The 26659-nt window shown below is 58.7% G+C and overlaps 2 protein-coding genes and 2 long non-coding RNA genes across 12 annotated transcripts in view; 2 read left to right on the top strand and 2 right to left on the bottom strand.

The window, feature by feature from the left end:
• Window positions 1–82: 82 nt before the first annotated feature.
• On the bottom strand, window positions 83–14587 carry NCF1 (neutrophil cytosolic factor 1). 3 transcript variants are annotated; one of them, XM_082712643.1, is made up of 12 exons: window positions 12830–14587; window positions 12238–12356; window positions 9149–9229; window positions 6998–7073; window positions 6696–6861; window positions 5677–5729; window positions 4362–4484; window positions 3930–4037; window positions 3027–3144; window positions 2018–2125; window positions 1404–1549; window positions 83–1181 (listed from the first exon to the last, which is right to left on the bottom strand). In XM_082712643.1, exons 2-12 carry the CDS (start codon window positions 12307–12309, stop codon window positions 1060–1062), a joined length of 1173 nt encoding a protein of 390 aa, XP_082568769.1. In that variant the 5' UTR covers window positions 12310–12356; window positions 12830–14587; the 3' UTR covers window positions 83–1059. The 3 variants fall into 3 exon arrangements, with proteins under 3 accessions (XP_082568769.1, XP_082568767.1, XP_082568768.1); XM_082712641.1 differs by having other exon boundaries at window positions 14301–14400; XM_082712642.1 differs by having other exon boundaries at window positions 14091–14371.
• On the top strand, window positions 5731–6858 carry LOC309854011. The gene is made up of 2 exons (XR_014306054.1): window positions 5731–5941; window positions 6125–6858. It is a non-coding gene; the product is annotated as an uncharacterized lncRNA (long non-coding RNA).
• On the top strand, window positions 12800–26657 carry LOC309854007. 2 transcript variants are annotated; one of them, XR_014306048.1, is made up of 3 exons: window positions 12800–13023; window positions 14833–19372; window positions 26424–26657. It is a non-coding gene; the product is annotated as an uncharacterized lncRNA (long non-coding RNA). The 2 variants fall into 2 exon arrangements; XR_014306049.1 differs by lacking the exon at window positions 26424–26657 and having other exon boundaries at window positions 14833–20016.
• GTF2I (general transcription factor IIi) overlaps window positions 19860–26659 on the bottom strand; it is a gene marked incomplete at its 3' end in the record, with an annotated part of 104048 nt that continues 97248 nt past the window's right edge. For all 6 annotated transcript variants that reach the window (XM_082712627.1, XM_082712625.1, XM_082712628.1 and 3 more), the window contains 7 exons: window positions 26146–26229; window positions 25626–25809; window positions 24393–24421; window positions 23026–23067; window positions 22240–22281; window positions 21707–21783; window positions 19860–20995 (listed from right to left, as the gene is read on the bottom strand). In XM_082712627.1, coding sequence (XP_082568753.1) covers window positions 21725–21783; window positions 22240–22281; window positions 23026–23067; window positions 24393–24421; window positions 25626–25809; window positions 26146–26229 — 440 coding nt within the window. The remainder of the gene's footprint in view (window positions 20996–21706; window positions 21784–22239; window positions 22282–23025; window positions 23068–24392; window positions 24422–25625; window positions 25810–26145; window positions 26230–26659) is intronic.

The raw sequence follows: 26659 nt of genomic DNA, 5'->3' as shown, positions 1-26659 counted from the left end.
GGAATGCAGGAAACCATGAGAAAAACATTTGATCAGGAACTTAGCTTGGAAAAAATCAAAATACAAATTAGGAAAATCAGTATTTTTATCTCACACAGTTTGTTTTTTAATCATACTTGGGACTGAACAAGCAAAGGGGTTGGGACGGTCGGTGGTTCATTCTCCCACAGCTTCGCATGCTAGCGCGGGAGGGGCTGCACTTTTCCAGCACACCGAGTGTGCAAAAAGCAGAGGAAGGGTCCCGGGAGGTTCTCAAGGCCTGGGTCCCCTTATCTCAAAGGGACCAGCCTTGCCCATTGTCCTGAGCCACCTCCCCTATGGGAGGGGCGCCCCTCCCCACTGCCTTCCTCTTAAGCTGCTGCTTTTGCAAGATTTGCAGCCCAGGTTGCACCCTGGTGTCTTCGCATTTTGCAGAAGATCCACCAGCAAAGACTTTGAGGCCATGGGCTGGCAGCAGGGCTGGTGGGGCCGGCGAGGGATGGTGCATCAGTGAGTGACTGCTTTCTGGTACAGCCTCCTAACTGGGCAGTGAATAACCATTTCCCTATACCTAGATGATAATTCTTCTTTGTCACCGAACTAAGGAGCACACAGGGTGCGCTGCGGCACCCTTCCTCAGAACTCTTCTGCAGTGGGACCAGAGTTTTAGCAGGCAGCTTCTGTCCAAACAGGCAGCGCGGGGGCGTGCGGGGGGACCTGGGGTTCCTATTGCACTTGGCCCCGTGCAAACTTAGTCTGGGCCAAGGCCAGGGCAGTGTGCCAACGGACCTGGACCTCAGCTCCTGCAACTTCCCCCAACCTCCCGCCGCAGCAGAGCACACAGTCCACAGTCCCGATTCTATAAATAACCCCAAGGGCACGCCCCAGCCCGGTCCACCCGGCTGCTCTGCAGGACCTCTGCCCACTCCCTGCAGCATTAACTGAGAGCGCGGAACAGTTAGCCGGGCGGGGCCGGGCTGCCCGAGGCATCCAGACTTCTGGGTCTGTACAGGTGTATACAGGGAGGGGGCGGGGCAGGGCGGAGAAGCCAGGACACCACCTCGGGGAAGCCGCCCGGCCTCAGACCGGCGACGCCAGCTTCCGCTTGGTGCTCTCGCTGCAGCGGTGCAGGATGAGGTCTGCGCTGGGACGCGGGGGCACAGCGGGCTGTGGCTTTGCGCGCTCGCTCTCCTGCTGCTCCCCTGCAGCGGAAAGCGCGGGGGCCTGATGAGAGGCCCCGCCCCACCCTCCAGGCCCCACCCCTGACCCCGCCTCCCCGGGCAGCCCCACCTCCAGACAGCTCAGGACTCTCACGCTGCGCCGTGGCCCCGCCCGTGGCCCCGCCCCACCCTCTAGGCCCCGCCCCGCCCCAGGCCCCGCCCCCAGCAGCCCCGCCCCCGCCCCAGGGGGCCGGCCGCGCTCACGGTGCGGGCTGGCTGCGCTCCGCGGTCCCGGCCGCCCCGGGCGGCGACGCTGCTGCAGGTAGCGGACACTGTTGCGCCGGTAGGTGTCCTGGCTGAGGCGCTTCCGCGACCGCTGGTGGATGCTGTGCGCGTTGCGGATGGACGACCTGGGGGCAGCGGGACGGGGGCGTTGCAGGCCGGGCCACCCTCGCTGCGCCCGCGTCCCAGCCTGCAGGGACTCGCATGACCCGCCCTGGGGTCCAACGCCTGGCCCCGGGCTGTGGGGAGCGGGGCGGGGACCCCACACGACGCGGCGGAGCTGGAGGTCCATTTCCCACGCCCCTCGCCCGCCTTCAGCCCGGCCCCTCCCAGGAAGCCCTCTGGACTGCCGCCGCCCTGGGGGGCCAGCCGCAGGCACGGGGGCATCGAGGTCTTCCCCTGCACCCCCACACCCCTGCGTTCCCACCGCCCCCGTGCCGGCCCCACGGTGGGGGAGGGCACGTCCACCCTCGATCCTGCGAGGGCGCTGTCTCCCCGGCTTGCTCCGCCGCAAGGCCAATCCAGGGCCTGCACCCACAGAGGGGACGCGTGGCACCCCCTCCTCACCCCCATCCAGTCCCGGGACCCGCGCTCACCGCCGGGGAGGTGCCCCTCGGCTCTTGATCTGCCGCTGGGCCTGGGCTACGTCCTGCCCGGACTTCTGTAGGTACATGGATGGGAAGTAGCCTGTGATGTCGTCTTTCCTGCAACAGAGGCAGCCCTGGAAGCCCCCGCAGTCACGGGGGAGCAGGGGCTCAGGGGTCCCTCGGAACAACTGGGGTTTAGGCAGCTGGAGGTTGCAGACACCCTGAAGCCTGGCCAACAGCAGACCCTGTCCCGCCCGGCCTCAGTTTCTTTATCTGTGCCAGACAGGCCCCTCAGCCATGATGTTGGTAGTGCGAGGAAGTTAGCAGGTCCAACTTGACCCCCAGGGACATGTGTTTGCAGTCAAACATCTGCCACCCTGTATTTGTTAGTTTTTTCTTTCAAAGCCACGGCTTCCTGTGTCTAAGAACTTTTGTCTGTCCCCAGGCCACCAAGTTCCCCTATGCTTTCTTCCCAAAGCTTTTTAATTTGGGGTTTTGTGCTTGGTCGTCAAGAGATATCCGCCTGCCTCCGAGCCCCCAGGCCGGGGTCAGGCTGATGGTGGGTGCTGTGGCCACAAGCTCCGAGCCGAGCCGCGGACAGGCCCTAGGACTCCAGGCTCTGAAAGGGTGTCCAAGGACCTGGGGAGGCCCGGTGGGTCTGAGAAGAGCCCCCAGGAGGAATGACCAGACAAGAATCAGTGACAACCAAAGATTTCAAAGCAAAAAGCTTCTCAAGTAAAATAATGAACGCAACAATGAGTCGTGTTGTAGAAAGAACAACAGATGGCGAGGTGACCCCAAGTCACAAAGGACAAGGACACCGAACCCTGAGAGCCGGGTTGGGCGGGATAATCACTGATCTGCTACCAAAATGGAAACTGAGTCCAGAGAGAGGCGGTGGCTTACCCGGAGTCCCACTCGCCAGTAAGCATGGAGCCCAAACAGACCAGCCCCTGGGCCAGGGCTGACCCTCGGGGTGGGCACAGCGGGGAGGGGGTGGGTAGGGACGCTCTCCTACCTGACGACCCACCAACCGTCCAGGAGCTTATGAATGACCTCGATGGTTTCTCCCTCCTGCAGAGACACTTCGTCCTCCATCTCGGCGGTATAAGCTTTGATGGTGACATAGGGCTCACCTGGTTGGCCGCGGGGGCAGAGGCACGGTGTGAGGGTCGGCCCAGCACCTGCCTGCCTCCCCTCCTCTGCTCTCTGGGTCCCGAGGCTTCCTCCAGCAAGAGCCCAGGACCGCCCTCTCCCCTGGTCCTGGCTGGTCTCCCTCTGCAGGCTCCTGCCCCTCACTCGTGGGTCACCTGCAGTTCTGCCCTCTGCCCGCGACAGCCCCCACCATCCACACATCCACATCAAGGACCAGGCACCTCAACAGGCCGCGTGGCCGGGCAGGCAGGGCAGGGGTGGAGCGCCCGTCCACGGGGGACCTGAGCCCCTTGACCCGGCATCCGTGCCTTTACCGGGTTTTCCACAGGTGCCATAAATCCGCATTCGGTTGTGAAATCTCTCCATTTTAAAATACGGGTCATCTAACTTACCTCCACCTCCCCATAGGCCCCATCCAGCTGGGGGCGCTGTGGGTTCTCCCCTTGCTGTCAGCGAGGGTGCCCCCGCCTCCAGGCAGTACTCCTTCCTGAACCGCAGCGCTGCTCATCCGCCAGCTTCCCGCTGCACCCGGCCAGAGCCGGACCCACCCCTCCTCTACCTCCTGGCTCTCTGTCCTGACCAAGGGCACCCCCTCCTACCTGGGCCTCTCGAGCCAGACTCTGGGGTCTCCACCGTGACCTACTGTCCACCCCACAATCCTAGCCAACCCCAAAGTGGATGTGATTGTTTCCGGTTTCTGAAGAGCCCGGAGCCCCTCTGGTCCCCTGCCCCTCACATCCTTACGGCCGTGGAGGGCAGGCCGCACCTTCGTAGTTGGGCTCTGGGTCCTCTGACTCGTCAGGACTGTCCAGGGGTTCCAAATAGGACGCCGGGACCCAACCTCGCTTTGTCTTCATTTGGCAGAACCACCAGCCTGCGGGAGGGGGGAGGCCAGAAGTCGGGGGGGGGGGCGCGTGGCACCTCCCTCATCCCCCAGGGTGGTAAGGACAGTAGGACAGACACACACAGACATGCAACACTCAGATTCAGACCAGAGTCTGCTTCCCACCCAGCACGCCCGGAAGCTGGTCTGGCCACTTGGACCTAACCGCCTCCCCCCCCGGCGATGCACAGATGCCCAAATCCTCCCCCGGGAGGCTGAGGAGGCGCCCTTGGCGTGGGGAGGACCGTCGGGGCCCCCCCGAAGGAGCCATGAGCCCGTCAGTGGGGAAGGTCCCAGCAGGGCGGGGAGACGGACCACTCTCACTCTTCTCCACGACATCCACCACGTCCCCCGTGGCCAGAGCCATCTGGGAGCCCGAAGTCTTCTCGAAGTCAGCGATGGCCCGGTACGTCTGCAGGATGATGGGGCCCGTGATGTCTGGACAGAAGGAGAGCGGGGTGAGCAGACAGGGGCGATGGGCTGCCTCCTCCAGGCAGTCCCCTGCACGGGCCACCAGAACCAGGCACGCAGGAATTGGACCCCCCCTGCCAAGTGGAAAGCGGCCGACACCAGCTGGTCTTGGCAGCCCCGCATTGACCGAGCGCCTGCTGTGTTCCTGACGCTAGTCACACACCCGACACACGCTCTTTCTCACTCGAGTTAGTGAGCAGCCCCCCGGGGCCCTAATGTGCACGCCGATCGCCCCGGGGTCTTGCTGGAACGCGGGTTCTGATGCCATAGGTCTGTGGCAGGACCTGAGAGTCTGCATTTCTAACCTGCCCCCCGGGTCTTGCTCCTGAGCTATGTCATGGACTGAAATACGTCTCTTCCTCCCTCCCTAAAATTCACATGTTGAAGCCCCAAGCCCCAGGACCTTGGAATCTGTATCTGGAGTTAGAGCCTTTAAGGAAGAGATAGGGATGGGGCCCTGACCCCGTAGGACTGGTGTCCTACACCCCGATCTCAGACTCCCAGCCTCCAGAACGGTGAGAAAATTCATTTCTGTCGTTGAAGACCTTCCCGCCCTCCTCCCCCACGTCTGTGGCGCTTCACCCCGTGTAGACTAAGACCCTGCTGGGCCCCCAAGCAAACCCTGAATGGCCCCACTGACTGGTCGGAATCCTGAGTCCCCAGTTAAATCAAGCCTCCACGTGTCTAGCTGTGAAATGGGGCTAATAGCACTTTGACCCCCACTTCCTATTGTTACAGAAATGATTACAATGTGTTAATACATGCGAGACATTTAAAATAGGGCCTGGGGCAGAGTGAGTCCTTAATCAACGTCAGGTTGTATTAGTAACAAGTATCGGCCATACAGATCGGACACCATGAGCCCTGACAGCCGCCTGCACCCCCAGACCTGGTCATTCATTCAGCCACGACATCGCGGGCTGTTGGGAGCCAGGGTCGGGCTGGGCTCTGCAGCCACAGACAGGAGCTCCGAAAGCTTCACTTGATGACCAGCGACCCCCAAAGACCCCCAGCCTTTAGCGCAAGCCACCGAGACCCACACACACCCCCACCACCCCAGCCCATTTCCCTGCAGAGCCTGTGCTCAGGATCCTATATCATATCCCAGTCCCCCCCCCCCCCGTGGGGTGACCTACAGGTGGCCGTCCCCGCCACTCACCCGAAACGCTGTTGTTGTCTTTCGGCACCAGGTAGGTCTCTGGCTTTTTCGTCCTGCAGGAAAGAAGAGTCTGGGTGAGGTGTGCGGCTTCCCACAGCGGAGCAGACGCTCCAGGCGGACCCACAGAAGAACTGCCCAAGCGGAAAAGGCATGTAGGGGCTCTGGGGGCTGCTGTGGAGGGAAGGAAGCCACGGGATGGGCAAGGAGAGGCCCCCCCACCCCCGCCTTCTGCAGACCCAAAGGAGGCGGCGACAGCTGAACGCAGGTGAGGCACCCTGGTCCGGGAAAGTCTCTTGTCACCTTGGGGATGGCGGGGGCAGCTCCCTTCTTCCGGGGCTCAGGGCAGCGGCCAACGGGCGACGGGCATCTCCGCCACCCGGGGCCCTGGGCGCTGCGCTGCCCTGCCCTGGGTCGGGGGGTTTGTTCAGTGGAGCTGTGTGTTCCCCAGGCCTCCCCCGTACTCAGCGAGCCGAGAGGGACCGAGAGAGGGACCTTCCCCAGCAGGACGGCACCTGGGACCTCCCTCCGCTTCTCCGGTGCTTTCCACCAACAGTGGCCGCAGCCCTCCCTGCGCCCCCCTCCCTAGGAGCGCTTCACCCCTTGTAAATGCTCTCTCCGACCCCCATTCCTCCCTCTGGCCCTTCCCACCCCCCTACTGATGGGGAAACTGCTTTCAGAAGGCAAGCTGAGGCTGCGGACCTAGGATGGCGGACCCCCAGCCCAGAGAGCTCCCCGACCCCGGACCCAGCACCGGGAGGCTCCGCGGGCTCCAGGGGGAGACTCGGCAGGAATGCTGGGGGCGGGGGCCCGGGGGGGGGGGGTGTACGGTTTCCAGGTCACACAGGCCAGAGTGGAAACCCTTCCTCCTTCTCTTTTGGGCTGTGTGACTTTGGGCGAGTCGCCTGCCCTCTCTGAACTTGACTTAGCTGTCCTAGCAGAGGTCCCGCACCCCTCCCCAGGCAGAGCTCCCCACCGCCCCTCCCTCGTCCATGTCAGGGCCGGACCGAGGGGCCACTCACTGGCTGTCCGTGGGGAGCTTGAGGTCATCGGGGCGCACCTTGAAGAAGTCGAGGAGTTGGGGACAGCGGGAGATCTTGACCGGCAGGCTCATGAGGGCGTCGCAGTACTCGGTGAGGGTGCCCTGGCGGCTCTCGGCGGCCCGCTGCCCGTCGAACCACCGTGGGGCTGGAGGGGCCCAGGAGGGACAGCAGAGGCCCCGTGAGCACACGCCCAGGTCGAGTCCCCGAGGGGGCGGGAGGAGGGGGGCGCGGCCGGGGTGCGGCAGGCCGGGGCGGCCGGGCCGGGGGACCCTGCTCCTCACCTGGCAGGTGGGGGAGGATCCTGTTCTGTGGGTTGATGTCCCCCGCCTCGATAGGAAACATTTCCTTTAACAGTTTCTGGACACGACAGAAGAGGGGAAGGCGCCGACTCGGAAGCGACTCTCCACCTGGCTGGGGCCGGGCGCTCCGGCTGCCGCCCTGGGTCCGCTCTTTCTGGCCTACCGTCCGCTCGCGCCACCAGCACATCCTTCTGGTTCTACTCCTGAGATCTGTCCAGAATCTGACCCTCGTCGCTACCCACACAGCCGCCACCTCGATCTGAGCTTCCACCGAGCCCGGACCGATGCCCCCTTCCGTCTTTGTCTTCAGTCCAGCTCCCTCGTCACACTTAAACTGGATCCCGTCTCCCCTCTGCTCAGAGCCTTCCCCGACTCTCAGCTCACTCAGACTGGAAGCCAGAGGCTTCACCTTCCTCTCCAAGGCCCCCGCAAACCTGTCCCCGCCCGCCTCACTACCTCCCCGGCCACTACCCACCCTTCCCTGGTTCCCTCTGCTCCAGGCATCTCTGAATATTGCAGGCCCACTGCTGCCCCAGGGCCTTTGCACTTGCTCTTCCCATTCTTCCCCCAGCCCCCACTTGTCCGTAGCGCTTTCTCCTTCTCTTGTCCTTCTTCAAGTCTTTGCTCAGATGTCACCCCCTCCGTGAAACCTTCTCCCTGGCGGTTTCCCCTCCTAGCTCAGTCCTCCCATCCCCCACTAAGTCCGGACGACTGTCTAACATACTGTGTGAATTCCTTGCGTTCTGTCTGTTGACCTGACTCCTCCACTAGGACTGAAGGTCCACAAGGGAGGGCAAGGACTTGTATCTTTTTTATGCCTTTGTCACCTTCAGAACATCTCCTGCTCACCAAGCAGGACGCGCGGGCACTCTGGGTGCTCGGTAAATAGTTGTTGAATGAACGGACGCGTCCACCAGTCAGTAAAAAGGGGCTAATCCTACACTGGAACAACCCAGAACAGTTTAAAGAGGAGAGACGGCGTCACATACACATCAGTACAGACCGGGTCTCAAAAACACGACCTAGTAATAGGACAAAGGCAGAGAAGGAAACAGCCACGGCGCTGACGGCTTCTAGAAAGCCTGCGGAAAACGCACGCTTAACACGACTCTGTCTTGTTCTTGGACTTGTGTGTGTCTGTGTGTGTCTGTGTGTGTCTGTGTGTGGTCCATCCAGGGCTGGAGCGGGGACAAGGGCAGGGGATATAGGGTGCTTTCCACTTCTTTTGTAATGTTTCATTTTCTTGATCTTAAAAAAGGCTTGTGGGTCGGGGCACCTGGGTGGCTCACTGGGTTAAAGCCTCTGCCTTCGGCTCAGGTCGTGATCCCCGGGTCCTGGGATCGAGCCCCGCATCGGGCTCCCTGCTCAGCGGGGAGCCTGCTTCCCCCTCTGCCTGTCACTCCCCCTGCTTGTGCTCACTCGCTCCCTCTCTCTTTCTCCCTCTCTCTCTGCCAAATACATAAATGAAATCTTTTTTAAAAAATGCTAAGTTTATGTTCTGTGTATTTTATCCCATTAAAACATACTTTAAGGAAATCTTGCCACTTGGGACCACGTGGATGGAACCGGAGGGTGTTATGCTGATGAAGCAAAACAAGCCCATCAGAGAAAGTCAATTATCCTAGGATTTCACTCGTCTGTGGAATTTAAGAAACAGGACGTAGGACTCATAGGGGAAGGGAGGGAAAGATAGAACGGAAATCAGGGAGGGGACACACCGTAAGAGACTCTCAACTCTAGGACACACTGAGGGTGGCTGGAGCAGGGGTCGGGGGGCCGGGGCAGCCGACGAGCGACCCTGAGGAGAGCACGGGATGCGACCAGCACGGAGTGTTATTCCCGACGGCTGAACCGCCGGCCTCTACCTCTGAAACTAATTATACGGTATATGTCAACTAATTGAATTTACGTTAAAAAAAAATAAAAACGAAAACGTGCTCTCAGGGAAATGCTCGAAGTTAAGGAATAATGCCCCTCGCTGTGGGCCGGGGGTGCTCTGCGTTCCTCCCTTCCTGGCCAGCACTGGGACCACCCTCCCCCTGGAAGGGCAGAGCTGGGACTGGGTGCGACGTCCCCTCCCCGACGTACACACGCGCACGCACACGCACACACATGTGCGCGCAGGGCACTCACGTGTAACTCGTAAATCTCCGTGAACTTCCGGTAGACCACCTTCTCAGACAGGTCCTGCCACTTCACCAGGAACATGTACACCTGGGCGGGGGGGACCCGTTCAGCTTGGGACTTGGGGGCAGGGGTGGGGTGGAGAGCAGGGTGACCCTCGGGTGACCCGGGTGACTGAGAGGGCACTGACTTTAGGGACCCCAGAGCTCCTGCTCTCCAGCTTTAGGACCCGGGGCGAGATGCTCAGCTCCTCCCAAATGAACTCAAATTCCTCATCTGTAAGTTGGAGACACAGGGGCTCCTGGGGTTAGCGGGAAAGTTACGGGCGGTGAGACAGAAGAGCCTGGGCTCAGACCGTTCAAGAACTCGGGGAGAGACTGTATGGTCCCGTTTTTGTTTTTTAAAGATTTTATTTATTTATTTGACAGACGGAGATCACAAGCAGGCAGAGAGGCAGGCGGGGGGCGGGGGAAGCAGGCTCCCCGCTGAGCAGAGAGCCCGATGCGGGGCTCGAACCCAGGACCCCGGGATCATGACCCGAGCCGAAGGCAGAGGCTTTAACCCACTGAGCCACCCAGGCGCCCCATGTATGGTCCCAGAAGAGACAATCTACCCAGACAGAAGGTAGATGAGTGGTTGTGGGGGCTGGGCTGGGAATGGAGGTTCCTAACGGGGCTGGGGTTTCTTTGGGGTGTGACGAAAATCTAATATTGACTCCGTGAGGGGCACCTGGGTGGCACAATCGGTGAAGCTTCCGACTCTTGGGTGGGGCTCAGGTCGTGATCTCGGGGTTGTGCGATCGAACCCCACGTTGGGCTCCCTGCTCAGCTCCAAGTCTGCTTGGGATTCTCTCTTCCTGTCCCTCTGCCCCTCCTGCTCATGCTCTCTATCAAATAAATACATCAAATTAATAAATATATTTAAGGGACACCTGGGTGGCTCAGTGGGTTAAAGCCTCTGCCTTCAGCTCAGGTCATGATCTCAGGGTCCTGGGTTCGAGCCCCGCATCGGGCTCTCTGCTCAGCAGGGAGTCTGCTTCCTCCCCCTCTCTCTCTGCCTGTCTCTGCCTACTTGTGATCTCTGCCAAAAGAATAAATAAAATCTTTAAAAATATATATATTTAAAAAAATATATATATATATATAAATTGAATAATGGCACAACTTTGTGACTATTAAAAACCACTGAGTTGTACAAGTTATCTAGGTGAATTTTAGCTCAATGAAGACATTATTAGAAAAAAAGGAAAGGAAACTTGGTGAGGAGAAACCAAAATAGAACTGGGAGAGTTCTACTGAGCCACAAAAAGGAACAAATCACTGACAGGTGCACCCACACGGTAGGTCTCGGAAGCATCCCGCTAAGTGAAAGGGACACAAAAGACCACCCACGTGGCAGGTAGGGTTCCCCTTCCGCGACATTCTGGAACAAGCGCCACGCACGCAAGGCGGACAGCGATCAGAACGGTGGTGGCGTCCGGGGGCTGGTGGAGGAGTAGGTGGGGAGTGAGAGAAACCGGAGGCTGATGGGGGCAATCTCTACCTTGACGAGGGTCTGGGTTACGGCGGGACATCTTGCAAAAGTATCCCTACGATGGGTGGATTTCATTTTACATACATTTTACATCAAAAGAGAAAAAAAATAACAAAAACAAACAAAAAACAGACTCGGGGTGGTGGGGGGGCCTGGCTGGCGGAGTGAGTGAAGGATGCCAGTCCTGATCTCAGGGTCATGAGGTGGAGCCCCGTGTGGGGTGTAGAGGTGACGTCGAGAAATAAAAGTTAAAACAAACAAACAAGGAGTGACGCAGATGAAGGGCGTCTGGAGAGTGGGGACGAGGACTGAAATGCAGCAGGTGGTCCTGGGCTGGATCCCAGACCCTGGCACACTCTTACTACAGGAGAAGCAGGGGAATGGGTGGAAGGCGGGTGCAGTTGAGCAAGCATGGACTCTCGGTGTCCGCTCAGGTCATGATCTTGGGGGTGGCGAGGCTGAACCCCGCGTTCAACGGGGAGTCGGCTGGGGTTCTCTCTCCCTCAAATAAATCGATTTTTTAAAAAGTACGCCTTTATTTAGGTTTACTCCGGAATGATTGGTGGAAAGAAAGGGGTGGGGGGGGGAAGAGAGGGAGAGGGAGCACAGGTTGGGGAGGTGGGGGGACACTGGAGCTATCTGCACTTCAGGGGCAAACTCTCTGCAAGTTTGAAGTTATTTCGGGGCGCCTGGGTGGCTCAGTGGGTTGAGCGTCTGCCTTTGGCTCAGGTCCGGATCCCCCTGGGATCCAGCCCTGCATCAGGCTCTCTGCTCTGCGGGAAGCCTGCTTCTCCCTCTCCCACTCCCCCTGCGTGTGTTCCCTCTCTCGCTGTGTCTCTCTGTCAAATAAATAGATAAAATCTTTAAAAAATATATTTCAAAATTTAAAGTGAAGAAAGAGAAGAAAGGTCTTAGGCAGGATACTACAGGTGCCCTACAAAGCCAAGTTCCTCCCTGGCCTTCCTCCGGGCTTGGGGCCCCGGGGTGGGGTGGGGTGGGGTGGGGTGGGGTGGACATGTCTGGGCAGATGCATCCCAGTCTCCCAGGACCGCGGATGAGGGGAGGCGACACTTCGGGCCCTTTGGTGGTGTCACCTCCTGGAGGGGATCCCACGGCAGTGTAACTGACCCCAGGGCCAGCGGGGGGAGACAGAGGGCTGCCGGCAGTCGCCCCTCCCGGAGGACCGCTCCCTGACACCGCGGATGGTCAGGGAGGGCTGCCCGGAGGAGCGCGCCCCGCAGTGGCGCGCTGCGCTGCCCCGACGCCAACGGGGAGCCTTCGGGGCCTCCCGGCTGGGGCGCGGCAGCACCGAGGGAGGTCGGCTGGCGGGGGCGGGGGCGGGGGCGCAAGGCCGCGCGTCCTCGAGGGCCCCGGGGTGCCGGGCGCGCGCGTTTCAGGGGCGCACATGCAGGCGCACAACGACGGGCCGGGGCCCCGGGAGCGCGCGGGGACAGCGCCGTGTGGCACCTGCGCTTCCGCGACGCCCCCCCCCCCCCCCGCCAGGCCCCCCGGACCCCCGCAGGGCCCCCCGCAGGGCCCCCCGCAGGGCGCCGCGGGCTACTCACGTAGTGCTGGCTGGGGACGAAGCGCTTCTCGAAGCCCAGAAGGGCGATGTGGCGGATGAAGGTGTCCCCCATGGCTGGGCTGCGGGGCCTCCCCTCGGCGGGGCGCTCCCCGGCTGGGCCTTAAATGCGGGAGAAAGAGGAAGTCGCTCTGGCCTCGCCAGGGCTGGGGGCGGGAGGGGGCGGGAGGGGGCAGGGAGGGGGCAGGGAGGGCGCCGCTTCTTCTTTCGGTTTCTGGGATTCCTCGGACGCCGACGGCGCGGTCGTGCGCGGCCTCAGGCGGCCCGGTGGGTGCGAGCGCTTGCGGGGCGCTCCCCGCCGTCTGCGCGCCCCGAGCCCCGCGGCCTGGGGACGCCCAACCCTCCCTTGCGGGCCGCCTGGACCTGGTCCCTGACTCCCTCCCTCCTGGCCTTCAGGTTTCTGCTCAGATGCCACCTCCTCCGAGAAGCCTTTCTGGGTAACTTCGTGCAAAGGAGCAAAACTTCATGCTTCCCCCGCCCCGTCCCCCCTACCTTTCCTGTTTCGATTCAGAGCACTTACTACACTGACACACTGCCGGTTTCCATTTTTTTTTTTAAACAACGTGTCTCCCTACCAGAATATGAGCCCCATGAGAGCAAGGGCTTGGCCTGTTGGGACAGGGCTCTGGCCCCAAGCCCTAGCCTGGCACCTGGCTTGCAGAGGGCCCTCCAGTCCCTGCCATGGGAGCGTGTGCGAGCCAGTGAACGCCAGGTGCATATCTGCAGGGGTGCGTGACTGAGAGCCAGGAGCGGGGAGGACAGGCTTTGGGTGAGAACTGCGTTCAAATCCTGAGCAAGTGGACCCTCGGTCCTGACTCAGTTTCCTCCTGAGTGAGATGGGACCACAGGCTCTACTAAGAGGGGATGTCGGGCCGGGAGGCTCAGAGGTTACAGAGCGGGTCCAAGGTCACAGGGCAGGTGGCCTCCAACCCAGGCTGCAGGCTCTGGTTGGCAGGGCCAGTTGGTGGCCCAGATGCACAGATTCCAAGACCCAGAGGCCATGGCAAAGGCCACCAGCACTCTGAGAGCCACGAGTCCCCCTGGACTCCTGCGGGTGAGGTGGCCAAAGCATGCCGATTTGTGACCGTTACCATGACTGGTAACGTGGGTGGTTGTTCCTGGTTCTAAGGGCAGGGGGCACGTCCGCTATGTTGAGAGATTTGCTTGGCCCATCGCTTGTGGTCACTGGGAGGTCACCAGCCCTGGGTGTGGCCAGCCTTGCAAGGCCCTTCTCTGGTCATCTCCGTGACGCCTCTAGAATCTTCCTGCAGGGAGCCTGGCTGGCTCAGTTAAGCATCTGCCTTTAGCTCAGGTCAGGATCCCAGGCTCCTGGGATCGAGTCCCGCTCCCTGCTCAGCGGGGCATCAGCTTCTCCCTCGGTCCCTCCTCCCACTGGTGCTCTCTCTCAAATAATACAATCCTCAAAAAATAAAATAAAATCTTCCCACGCAGGAGCATACAATGCTCAGCATCACACAACATAGGGAAACTTCTAGAAACAAGGTGGAGGGACAGAAGGCAGACAAGAGAGCACACCTTCGGCAGGACGCCATGTAGACCAAGCTGAGAAACCCCCATCGCCCGTCTACACTGTTGGCAGGCAGGGTGACCTCCGGGGTGGGGACAGCGGTGACCGGAAGGGAGCAGGTGGGTGGCAGCTGGGGTGTCCTTTCCTCTTGAGGCTGCCACTTCTGCAAGTGGGCTCTTGGGAAATCTGCCCAGCCCCGGCACGCAGGGTCTGGGTTATGTTTGTGCTTCGATGGCTGCTCTCTGGTTGTCCCCTGGTCCCACACGGTGCTGCCCTGAGGTCCCCGCCCGGCCCCGGGCCTGGCTCACCTGGGCGCAGCGAGGGGGTGGGCAGGGGAAGTCGGCGGGGCTGGCGGCCAGTGGGACCTCCTAGGCGCCGGGTCTCGGCACTTCCTTCCCTTCCTCCCGTGGTCTTTCCACTCTTGTGTAACAGGCCCTGGGCCGGGGCAGCCAGGGTCCCCAGCAGACTCCAGCGGTCAGCTGCCACCTTGCCACTTCCCTCCCGTGGCCTTCCCGTACCTCGTCCCGTGGCACCGGCAGCCGGGGCATCCGTGGCGCGAGACAAAGCGACGTCCCGTTGTGGTGGGCAGTGACCTCTGTCGCCGTGCAGGTGCAAAGCCTCTGTGAGGCTGGGACGGACCGACTTGAATGCATGCGTGAGACAAGCAAGTGATCAAAGGTTTAAAAAAAAGGCCGGGGGCGGGGGGGGGGGGACGAGCTAGGTGAAGGAATGAGATAACGAACAGATAGCAGGTTCTTTGGGGGGGGAGCGACTTAAACTTTTAAAAAAGTTTTAAGACTTTATTGTGAAGCATACAGAAAACTGCAGAAAAACGTACGGTTTGGTGATGATCAGATCACAGCGATGAGGAAGTTGCTGTCTGGGGCCCGGTCAGCTGTGCACCGGAACAGCCGCCCAGGGTCCCCCCCACTGCCCCTTGACGGCCCGATGGAGGGACTGGCCCGGGGTCAGGAGAGCTTTGTATTTATGAACAACTCGTCCTCACAAGGATGCTCTCAGGGACGGGCCCCTATTCCTCCCACTTTACAGATGCGGAAACTGAGGCACAGAGCGGGAAACAGCCTGTACGGGAAGAGCTGGGATTTGAACCCAGGAAGTCCGGACCCCAGGCCCAGGCTCTCAGCCACTGGGCTCCCCTGCTCTGGCCTTGGTCATGAGAATGGACAATGAGCACGACTGGGGATTCGCGAGGGAGGAGTCCGCCGGCGCCAACACCCCAGAGAAGGAGCTTCTCAAACCGGGCCTGCTGGGAAGGAGGCAGGGCTGTCCCTCCGGGCCCTGTGGTGCTTCGCGACTTTCCAGATGCCACCGTCTCCAGCCAGGCCTTCCCCACTGGGGCCGGGCTGGCCAGTTCCTCAACCAGGAAATCCCCAGGGCTGGGCCACGCAGACAGGCCGAGTGGAGACGGGTCTGACAGCGGAGCCTGAGGCCCGGGCACGGCCCCCTGGGAGCTTGTGTCAAGAGAGCAAGTCTAGGGCTTTTCCAGGATGGGACAAATCAGCCATTGTTCTGAGGCTGTTCTGGGTCCTTTCCCAACTGCTGTTCCTCCTGGGGTGGGGTCAGCCGCCGGGGGACGCCCTGGGCGAGCCCTTAGCACCACTTCTCTCCTGGTGCCCACACTGGCAGGATCGGGGGCCCCGAGTTGCCACTGACTGGCAGGCAGCGGAACCCCGTGGAGGGGACACTGGCCGGGAAGGGTCAAGGCTCTTGACTGCGCGCGGGGCTCTGCACGCAGAAACGCGGGGTGCCCGAGATCTGCGTCCCAAGGGACCACGAGTCTTATTTCTCAGGAAACTGGACCCGAAATGGGCTCTGGGCCGGTCGGGAATGACCCCTGGAGCTTCATCAGAAGGGAACCGGGTGCCTGAACTCGGAGAGGGCTCGGGACACACCTGAGTCCCACCCTTGGGAATTTCTTCTCCCCTGGACCCGGGGCCTGGGGAGTGTGGGCTCCGACCTGCCTTTGGGCTGCAGGAGGCAGCGCCCTGGGGGAGGACACGTCCACACCGTCCACTGGACACACACACACACACACACCCGCCCCTGCTCTGGACATGGGACTGCTCCGTTTCTAGCTGGGAGCCCCCTTGGCAAGTTGACTCGGAGCCTTAGTGCTTTCCCTGCAAGGACAGGGGACAGCTCCGTTCGCGGGCTGCTGTGAGCCGGGCGGGGGGCCTGACCAGCTGCAGACTGTGCACAGGACAGCCCGAGGTCAGCAGAACGGAGGGGACACGGGGTCCACACCGCCAGCCCGAGTCTGGGCGCTTTCTTGCTGTTGAACCTGGGCCTCGAGCGAAGGAAATGTCCCATGAATGACAGCAGGCCCTCGGGGCTCCCAGGATCAGTCACCTGCGGCTGGGAGGGAGGCTTTCCTGACCAGGTCAGGGCAGAGGACAGAAACCAAGGTCACGGGCGCAGCCTCAAGGCGCTGCACCAGCGGGTCTGGCCGATGCCCGGCTGAGGGGTGGAATTTCGCAAGCCCACCTCCTCCCCCGCTCGAGCCTGGCCCCTGCCCCCCACTCCACACCCACGGCCGGGCGGACACTCCCTTGCTGGCAGGGCCCAGATGTGTCACACAGCCACAGCTATTTGAAGCCCAGATGTGTCACACAGCGACAGCTATTTGAAGCTCATGGGCTAACCACGGAGGATGAACCCAGGGGTTCCCACCGCAGGGGATTTTGTGGTGATCTTTGAACTTGATGCTAATTTCAGTAATGAAGGAAATCGTGCCCCAGATGGGAGTCGCCGCCGGGGCTGGGCGGCCACCCACGGATCTGCCCAGCCCCGGGACGGCCAGAGGGGTGGTGGAGTCGGCGACTCAAGGACTCGGTTCCTTGGGCGCTACCAAGGGGATACAGCACGCAGGCGGGGCACAGCGAGGGGACAGGTCACCCGCAGACCGGTGACGTACGCAGGTGTGACACGGCTCCTGTGCCCCTTGCAACAAGCTCCGGGCCCGCTGGTCCCTTCGCAGGGCCGACAGGCCAACACTTGCTCTGGCTTCTGTGACCGCACCCCCTAGGCTCCTCACTCTGACCCCCCATTTTTGGAAACCCTTGCCTCCTGTGTTTTGTGAAGGATTTTCCCAAAAAGGTCCTAGACCGGTCACCACAAGGGAGAGGCCAATTTGGGTCTGAACTCGACAGATCCTTCCAGGAAGCAGCTATGCTTCCGGCGTGTGGTCCTGCTTTCTCCGCGTCTGGCTGGATCTAGCCGAAAGCTTCTATGGAAATGAGGGGGGATGTCCCCCGCGGGTCCCGCCCCGACTCCCAGGAGTCGTTACTGCCTTAGGGAACTTGAGATCTTAGATGAGCAGAGGCCCTGCGTGAGGCTCGTGCTGCTGCAAAACGCTTCGCAGACCCCTGACCTTGCTTCTGAGAAGGAAATCCGGCAGGAAGCACCTTTACTAACCGGTGTTGTATCATAACTGGCCTCAACTTGACAGTTCCTTAAAATAAAACCACAAGGTGTGTGTGCCTTGGGGGTGGGGTGGGGCTGAAGGGGGGAGGTCACCGCTGGGCTGATCTGATCGGAGTTAATGAGGCTGGGCAGAACCACCGGCCAATCCAACCTCCCTTGCTTTGTTATTTAACCCAGGACCTGGAGTGAGGAGCCCCGCTACTGGAGGGGCCAAGCTAGGCCCACCCACCATACTTGTCTCCAGGCCACCAGACCCCTAGGGACCTGGATTTTCTACAACCAGCTGCGAGCTTTCAAATCTGATCCTTGAGCCAAGGCGGCTGGCGGCTGCGCGGGGAGGCCCGGGAAGCCGCGCACCGATCCCACGTGGGAGCAGGGGTCCAGCTGCGGAGCCTGGGGCGCCTAAGCGGAAGGACGGACAGCCCTGTTTGTGCTCACCCCACTGGGCCCCAGCTCGGAGAGGCCCAGACAGCAGCCCCCAGGCCCTCTCGATTTCTGGAACCCTGTTCTCCTCTTGGTCCCCACCCCAGGGAAACCGAGTCATCCCTGGGAGAACGTTACCTTCCAAATACATCCATGTCCAGAAACTGGGGCTTCCGCTTGGAAGGGACCGTTCAGTGTGTGACAACTGTCTACCCACGACGGGTCAGGCCAGCCAACAATCCTGAACTTACTCAGACCGGGGCTTGCGAAGCTCCGTGTCCTCTGGTCTTTCTAACACTATTTTTCTTCCTGACACATCTTTTCGGTCCCCAGTGGCGGGGACAGTGGGGCAGAAAGGAGGCCGTACGGAGGCTCAGGGTAACCGAGAGTACCAGCCGCCGGCCGCGGAGAGCAGCGGCGAGTGACACTGAGGGCTTCAGACCGCCGCCCCGGCCAGTCTCCGGCAGACCGGGCAGGGGGTGTGACCACCACTCGAGCCTGGACTTCCTCATCTGTGGAGCCTCGAAGGGACGCCGGCCGGGACGAGCTGCACCGAACGCCCCTCGCCTCACACACCGGAGGGCGGGATCCCGCGGGAGCTCCGGTCGGATGTGCTCCCCGCCAGGAAGGGCAGGCGGCCGTGCGCTCGGAGGGCACATGTGGGCAGGGCAGGCCCACGCCAAGGTCTCTCAGGACAGACCCCCCCTCTCCGCCCCAGCACCCGCCCTTCCCGAGGTCCTCCCTGCCAAAGACTCCAGGAACGGCAAGGTGGCGGCCGGGGGGAGGCCGGCACTTGGCCGGACTCTGCGTGGGCGTCCCGAGTCCCAGTCCCGGGTGTCCACTTGCTTGTACTGTTTTCCTGATGGAAATTTCCTCAAGGTGAACAGCTGCCCCGAAGCAGAGCCTGGACGTGGTCAACAAACTGTTGTTCCTCATCACCACGGTCCCTGATAAGATCCGTTTAACAGAAACTTGCAGAATAAGGAGGCCGTTTCAGAAACACGAAGCCTGTGGGAATTACTGACCAGACCTATTTGCACCGTTGCGTCCTGCTCAGTCCTCAGTGACCTGACAAAGATCTCGGCGGGGAAGCGGGGTCCCCCGCACTGCCTGCGAGGGTCCCGCCATCTGTCTGTGGTCCTGTTGATGCGCCCGCTGCCCGCTCGCGGACCCCCGGGAGGAGCCGAGGGCTTCAGCCTTTGGGCCACCGGGGCTGGGATCCCCCCATCCCCTTCCCTCAACAAAGCCAGGGCGGCCCTCAGGGCAGGGAGGCCATCTGGAAAGGCAGAACCCTCGCAGGGGCCTGGAGCTGCCAGGCGGGAAGGTTCTGGAGACCCGCGGGGAGTCGGTAAGAACCACGCGTTTCACCGGCGGCTCCTGCAGGAGGGGCCGGGCCGGCGGACCCCCAGCGGGAGAGGCAGCATTTCTGGAAATAAGGCTTGTTGAGGGGAAGGCGGGACCGGCCAGGAGAGCGTTCCCTGGACCTTTCCGAAGTGACGACGGGGCCGTCGCGCGGACTCTGGGCTGTCCGTCCAGGGAACACGGGCGACGCGCTCGGCAGGTGCGACACCCACACGGAGAAGCAGAGGCTGACGACACAAGGGACCGGGAACCGCGTGTGCCCGCGGCAGCATCCCGCGGGGCGCGCTCAGGCCGGACAGGGCAGCTCGGCTCCCTGCTGCGTCTGCACACCCGGGGTCCGCACTCCCGGGGTCCGGTAAGTGTGAGGCGCAGCTGCTCAATTCCTTTCGAGCGCGGCCGCTGGACGCAGCTTTTGGAAGCGGCGGGGCTGGGCAGCTGGGGACAAGGGCAGGGAGGCCGAGCTCGGGCCGTGCCCAGCTCAGGAAGGCCTTGAAGGAAGCAGGAGACCTGGCGGAGCGGCTGTGGACCCCGTCGGCTAGCGGGTGGGGGGCCCCGCCTTCCCTGCGCGCACGCGGGTCGGGGAGAGGCAGAGGCCACACTGGGGGGGGCAGAAAAACACGTGTGGTCTCCACGGGGTGTGCGCGTGAGGTGCTCATGCAGGGGGGAAGCTGAGGCACAAGCTCGCCGGGGAGGGAGCCGGCGCAGGGGTGTGCTCGGGCCCACTCGGACCGACGCGCGCAGGCCTCGGAGCGCACGGACAGCGCCCGCGGCCCGCCCCGCACACTCTGCGACCCCGAGCCCCCGCCGTCCCCACGCGCGACCACGAAAACACCTTCGCAAGAAATGAGTTAGTGTGTGAAAGGCATGGATGGATTTTATTTATTACCCTATATCTACAATTTAATTTGAGGTAAAATATAAGCAACACATAAAAATGCCTATTTCTGCTACCATGTGATATAATTCTCCGTCGTGAATATTGTGATAAAGCTAATGGACACTCTATGCCGTCACGTACTCTAGCTTCTCGTCGCTGGTATTGTACAACTCTCTGTCTGCAAGTCCAACCGCGGAAGACCTCCCACTGCGGGCGCCGGGCACCGGGCGCGGGGCACCGGGGCGCGTCCCGGGCTCATGGCCCTGCTCCCCGCACCGAGACGAGGAAAACCCCTGCAGGCGGATCCGAGCTGGCGGCGATCCAGAAACGCACAGCGCGACGGGGTCCGGGACAGCGAGGCGTGAGCGTCTGTCCCCGGGCTGGGCCCAACCGTCGCACCTGACCCGACGCCGCTGGGCCGCCCCGCGGGTCACTTGGATGCGACGTCGCGTGGAAGAGACTCCCGGTACCGCGTCTGTAGGCCACACGCTGACACACTAACCTCTCACCGGCTTGTTAGGGATCCAGATGGTGGTTTTGTAATTATGATTAAAAAAAAAAAAAACAAAACCCAAAAAACAAAAAACATAGGAACCATGATAGATCGCTTAAGAAAAGGTTTAGTCAAATATACAGATACTAACTGTTCACTCCGTGGTCAAGGAGAGCCGTGAACAAAAGGGTCACTTAAATGATTTTCCAAATAGAAAAACTGAAAGGACTGAATGATCACAGGTGTTTCTTCACTGCAGGAGCTGAGATGTTCCAGTAGGAGAGATCTTCGCTTGATTGGAAAATAAACACCGTTAGCTGAAGGCTCTGCTGATACGTAAAAAATCTGATGAGATTCATCCCTGACATTTTCCCTGTCGCTTTCCAGCATTGCTGTAAAATCCTTATAATACATTCCGGAGTAAACCAGCCGTTCCAAATCTACAGTCACTCTGCTCTTTAATTCAATTCACAGAACTGCTGAAAAAGTAGACATTTCTATCTAAAAGTAGAAAAAAAGGTTTGTATAGAAGGTATTTCTGTTATACAAGTATATTACACGGCTTGGGGCAGTAACAGGTCCGAAAAGCTCTTCTCACCCATTGACACTTTAGGCTACAATAGGAGACAAAACAGACAAGCGAGAAACCAGGTTATTCCGGACCCAGGACGTCAACAATGGCAAACAGCAAAACTCAATCGGCACTAAGCCCATGAACGGACGGTAAACGGCAAATTCCCAGACAAGAAAAGGTCTCTGTGTAAAAAGGTGCGCCAGCAGGTGCACATCGGAGCACCTGGTGTGAAGTACGACCCTGACCCTAGAGCCAACGTCACTATTCAACAGCTCGGCCTTAGCGAGGTTCGACGGGATCAAAGAACCAAGCGAGCAAACTCCTGGTGTAGAGCTGCCTCTCTTTTTAACAACCTGGCCAAGTTCAAGGTTGCACGTTCATTATGCAAGATGCTCAGTGGACTGTGCATCTCAGCCAGCCTCTGCAATGCTATTATTGTCAGTGTAGTGATACAGACTCGGAGTGTATTCCAATGGAGGGGACGAGATTTACCCTATAGATTAGAAACAAAGCATTTTCCTTTTAGGACAAAGAGCTTTTACATTTTTGACTCACAAATACTGATCTAAGGAACATCTCTCTGCTTGATCCTCTAATCAAAGCACCCAGTAGGGCTTACACGTGACCTCCTATAACCTGAAGGTGGGGGACACCATTTATGGCTGAAGCAGGGAAAACACACTAGCTTCTGAATGCACAGGCGGGTTCAGACGAACACGAGATGGCATCCCGGACACAGAAGCTGATTTACCCTAGGAGGGGAAGAGGTCTACCACGTAGGGTCTGGTTCTTGCTTGATCTGAGAGTTTCCATCAGTCTCCTTTATTTCTATCAAGAAAAACAAAGGGGAACTGGTAAATTGCACTATGAATGCGAATCTGTAGAATTATAAACCTACTCCTACCAAGCTCTGCACTGAAATGATTCAATAGGAACCGTAAGACACTGAAGATAACATTTTCAGAGACAACGGTCCTCCAGCTATCAGTTCTAAATTGTGTTACTGAAAAATCTCAAAACCTTACTACTTATCTGTTTAAAAATCTGAGTCAGAAAGCAGTTATTGCACTGGTTCAGGATTCATTAAGAGTCACGTGGGGAAAACCGAGCGGAAGAACCACAAGTCCCTGCTAGCACGACCGTTTCCGGATGTAAACGACAGAGACAAAAGAAAACGCAACCACAGGGACTTAGGGAGACGGTGTGGAAATCACACTCGAGCTTTCGTCCTGAGGACACTGTTAAGGGACTTCAGTGCCTGGCAGCTGGACTAACCCTTTTTACCTTCTGTCGCAGGAACCTCCAACTGGCTGGGCTCAGCGGATTCTGAAGAAAAACACAGGAAGATTTAATCTAACACTGTTCTAAAGTCGCTCTCACTTACTTGAAGGGCCTAGAGGAAGCAAGGACAAAGTTCTCCAGACAATGTACACAAACAAGTCCCAGATCCAACAGCAGCCACAGCGTCTTGTGCTTAAGCGTGATGACCCACCAGACTCCCCGGATCTCCTTACGGACACAGTTAAGTTACCTCGCGCACCCCGAGTGGTAAATCACAGCCGTCATTAACACAGCTCTGACAAGAGAGACGCTCCTTGTTAGATCTCCCCCACCGTCCTGTGGGTTCCCTTTTGATAAAATAAAAGCCTTTCATTGCTTTCAACTGGATCACAGTGGCCGGCCTCCAGGCTGGTTTCTAAGGAATGTTTCAAGTCACAATTTCCACCCCACCCAACTAGGCTGGTAACCAGGCCTCAGACATGAATGGCGTAAAGGGGTAAAGTCAGAAAGACACATCGTGGCTAAAAAACATTACACTCCACAACACTGGCCTCCTAGGGCTGCGGACCTCCTTTGCCTGAGTGGGAGAATGGGGCCCGAAGACGTGTGGCCCACAGCTCTCAGTCAGCACATACAGGCCTCTGGACGCAGGACTCAAACGCACGCAGTCTGAGTGTGTAATGACTTTCCCCGAAGTCAGCACATGGGAGCAAGTGAGGACCCCTCATTTCATGCAACCCACTGCATCGTGAAAGTAGGAATATTTCTGTTTTATCCTGCTTGATTTACCTTGTATCACTGGGCCTTCTGACTCATTCTGATCAACCAACTCTGAAAACAAAAGCAGATTCATTTTAACATTAACACGACGACATGCGGTCACAACGGAAAAGCACGTTTATAGACGTTCTCTATGCGGATGCTTCGACCTTGCCACAAAGGCAAGATTTTCCTTATGACAAGAAGGGAACACGGATGAAGAGCTCTGGTCCCGTCAGTCACTAACTCCCGAAGTTCTATCACACACTACCACGCGGCTCTCTGGCGTGGCGAAAGCGGACTGTCACGAAGCGCAGTGAAAATCTGCGAAGCAAGGTCTAGGTTCTCTTTCATTACCGACACTGCCGGGGACCAACATACTGGCCAGGACAGAGACGATAATAAAAACAGAACCTTTAAAAAGAGAGTGCACCGTTTAGGGGTACAACCAAATGAGTACGCTTTATGACAAAGTGAAACCCCAGAAGCAGAAGATAACGAAACCTATGGCTCTGAAGCACGAAGGCCCCAAACAGAGCCAACGGGGGCGGGGGCACCTACGGTGACAGCCGGACTGCCCAGGGGGGCCCTCTGCTGCTCCAGGGGCCCCGAAAACTCCAGAACATGCTCTCCCAGTGCACACCCAGAACCGAGTCCTCGGCGCAGACGGGTGTCAGAGTCGTGATACCAACTGGAAAAGAGCCTGACGCTCTGATGGTTCTGTGGGAACGAGAATTCTCACTTCTGAAAAACTTTAACACAGTACTTGCTGAAAATACGGTGCTAAATGTGACGAACATCAGGGAACTGGAAAACCGCGTGCACTGTCGGGCAACAGCACATGGGGCCCAACCTGCGCCAGACACTGGCTCAGACCGAGAGCAGCGAGCGGCAGTCATGCGGCAGTCACCCCGAGTCCACACTGTCCCTCCGGAGCGCGCCGAGCAGGCTCCAGGTTGGGCTCAGCACGCTTTCTCCCCAAGCGCTAGTCAGCGTGGGACTCAGGCCCTGCAGGTCCCGGCGGTCTCTCGCGGCCAGCCAGCCCCGCCCGAAGCCAGGAAGCCAGGAATGTTCTAATAAAACTTTATTTACAAACAAGCAGGTGCTGGCGGATCCCCGTGTAAGGTGTCTGACGCCACATGAGTCATTTAGCTGCTTGGAGACTCTCAAGGGGGGACTCGTGTCAGCATCTTATGACGAACAACCTGGGATGTAACGGCCAAGCACCTAACCCCATTTTACGTGTAGAAAAGCGCCTGGTGCGCTGGCACTGGGGCGGAAACACCAGAATGTCATGTGACGGTAAAACACCACACTCTGTGGGCAAAGAGCCCGTGCACACCGTCTCTCACACCCCAGAAAAGAAGAAAGGAAAAGATTTCATGAAATCTACTCACGGTTATTAATCACAAGTCCTGGAAATGGTCTAAAAAGAGAAACAAATTATGCAACAGTTAATTTTTGCTCTACAAGAATTTACACGTATATTCGGTTTATTGAACTAATATTTAACTCACGTCACTTACGTGTTAGAATGAGCAATGTTATCCAACTACGTTTCAATCTTACACTTTTTAATCTATGAACAGACAGACATACGAATAACTACTACCGACCGTCATCAGAAAAGGCCACGCTAAAAATGGTGAACACGACAGGAGCCAAGAAAAAAGAATTCAGGAATTTCAGTGACATGGTCTACTGGAAGCGCGCTTTTACCCCGACCCCTGGAGAAGAGCACGGACCCTGGGCACGGGTTAAGTGGGACAAAAACGGGGTTTTTAGGGAAAGGGCATTGGGAGAAGGTAAGCGCAGGACGGAAAGCCGCGGGAGGTTACCGCAGGAGCTGTTCCGAGAGCCAGTCCGAAGTGACCGGTACTAGAAGCAGCGGAACACAACAGTGGACGGACTGGGAAGACGGAGCGACAGGGACTGTGTGGGGAGCTGTAAGGGTGAACACTACAAGGACTCTTGCTCGGGCGGATGGAAAAGAGGACACCTGCTGGACACCTCCTGGGACGCACGGTATCCACGAACGTAACCTCGCGATGCTGGCGAGAGCACGGGAACAATCATCATTCCCGTTCCGTGATCAGGAGCCCATCCTCAAAGGTGACGAGCACAGCTCTACGGTACGGGCAAGGGGACAGAATGACCTGGCTGACTTGGGATCCGAGCCCTATCTGACCTGAGGCTGGGCTGACGCTCCGAGGGCACGGGCTAGCCACCGAGTTCTGTCCTGGGTGAGCCGGTAAGCACGTCCGGCTTTACGGACCATCCTGTCTCTGCCCCAGCCGCTCCGCTGCGGCCCTGGAAGCTGAAAGCAGCGGCAGACGCAGTGTGCCGCCAACTGCACGGCCGTGTTTTCGAAAGGCTTTATAAAAACAGGCAGCAGCCTGGCTCTGGTCCACGGGCAAAGGTTCGCTAACCCCTTGCCTTCAAAACCGGACAACTAGGAGTCAGCCTAGGGAAAAGAGAATCTCACAGTAGAAGAACTCAAGGGTGTTCTGCGTTTCCTTCACTACGTGGAAAACCTGGTTCTATTAATGCCCAGGACGACACTCTGTGGAGGACTTAGCCTCACCATCCACAGATTCGTTCTTACGATCAAGCAGGGAAGACTCGCTTACCTAATGACTGTGAACTTAATGAACTCGGCCGAATCTAAGATCCTTCTCATGGAGCTGATTTCCAGGTAACTGGGGGCTTTGAATGACACTCCGGGCGGCATGCCGTCCACCACCACGCAGCCGGGGTTAATGGTGATTTTCCTGTAGGGAACCTTCACAGGGAAACCCATACCGATAGCTTCACCTAGGACAGACAAACAGCATAAAAGCACAGATCAGCCTGTCACCTCTGGAGTGAGGAGAACGCGCGGGCAGCATTAAGGACAGTCCCGCAGCTGGTGACAGTCACGGTATTCGTCAAACCCTACCTCCGAACCTCACTCTACTCACTTGGACGGCGACCATCATTGAGAGTAACACAGCTAAGGTCTCCTTAGGAAGAAACTTTAGAAAACCCCTTGCAGGAACACTTGCATTTCAACTTCTCTTCCTTTTACACAGGAAGACGACAGTGCAATCTGCCGCCCAGTGCTCGCTGGGAGGAAATGTCCGAGCTCACTGCAAAGGCCAAACTACTCACCGAACTTCCGACTGAAGAGGTCGTTCACTTGCTCTCTGAGCTGTCTCGCTTTCTCCACTTTTGACAGCCTTTCGTTGTCATCATCTGGAAAAGGCAAGCAGACGGCCGTAGCTCAATAATGCAATTTTAATTCCAAGTCCATTTTTTGGTGCTCCGAGTGAACTCGTTTCATGTTTTGGGACAATTTAAGTATCTTACACTAATTAAGATTGAAATGACGTATCTGATTTGACTCTAACAAACTGAAAATGCTATGCCTTTGTTCCTGTTACAAGGAGCTTTGCCAGCCCTCCTGTCCAGATTTCCTAAACAAGATACCAGGTACTGGCTCATGCTGTGTCTGGTAACTGCGTAGAGCTTTCTGGAAAGAACGCGTCAGGGGATGTGTTTGGTGAGCGCTCCCGGCAGGGTGGGCAGGGGCACAACACGGCACGGAGCGAGCCCCAGGAACCCGAGTCAGTTAAGTGAAAACCCAAACTCGGAAAACTCCACCAACAAGAGAAAGGCAGAGAAA

The sequence above is a fragment of the Mustela nivalis genome (assembly GCF_964662115.1).
Source record: "Mustela nivalis genome assembly, chromosome: 19".
Classification (NCBI taxonomy): Eukaryota; Metazoa; Chordata; class Mammalia; order Carnivora; family Mustelidae; genus Mustela; species Mustela nivalis.
This window is presented reverse-complemented; position numbering and strand designations above follow the sequence as displayed.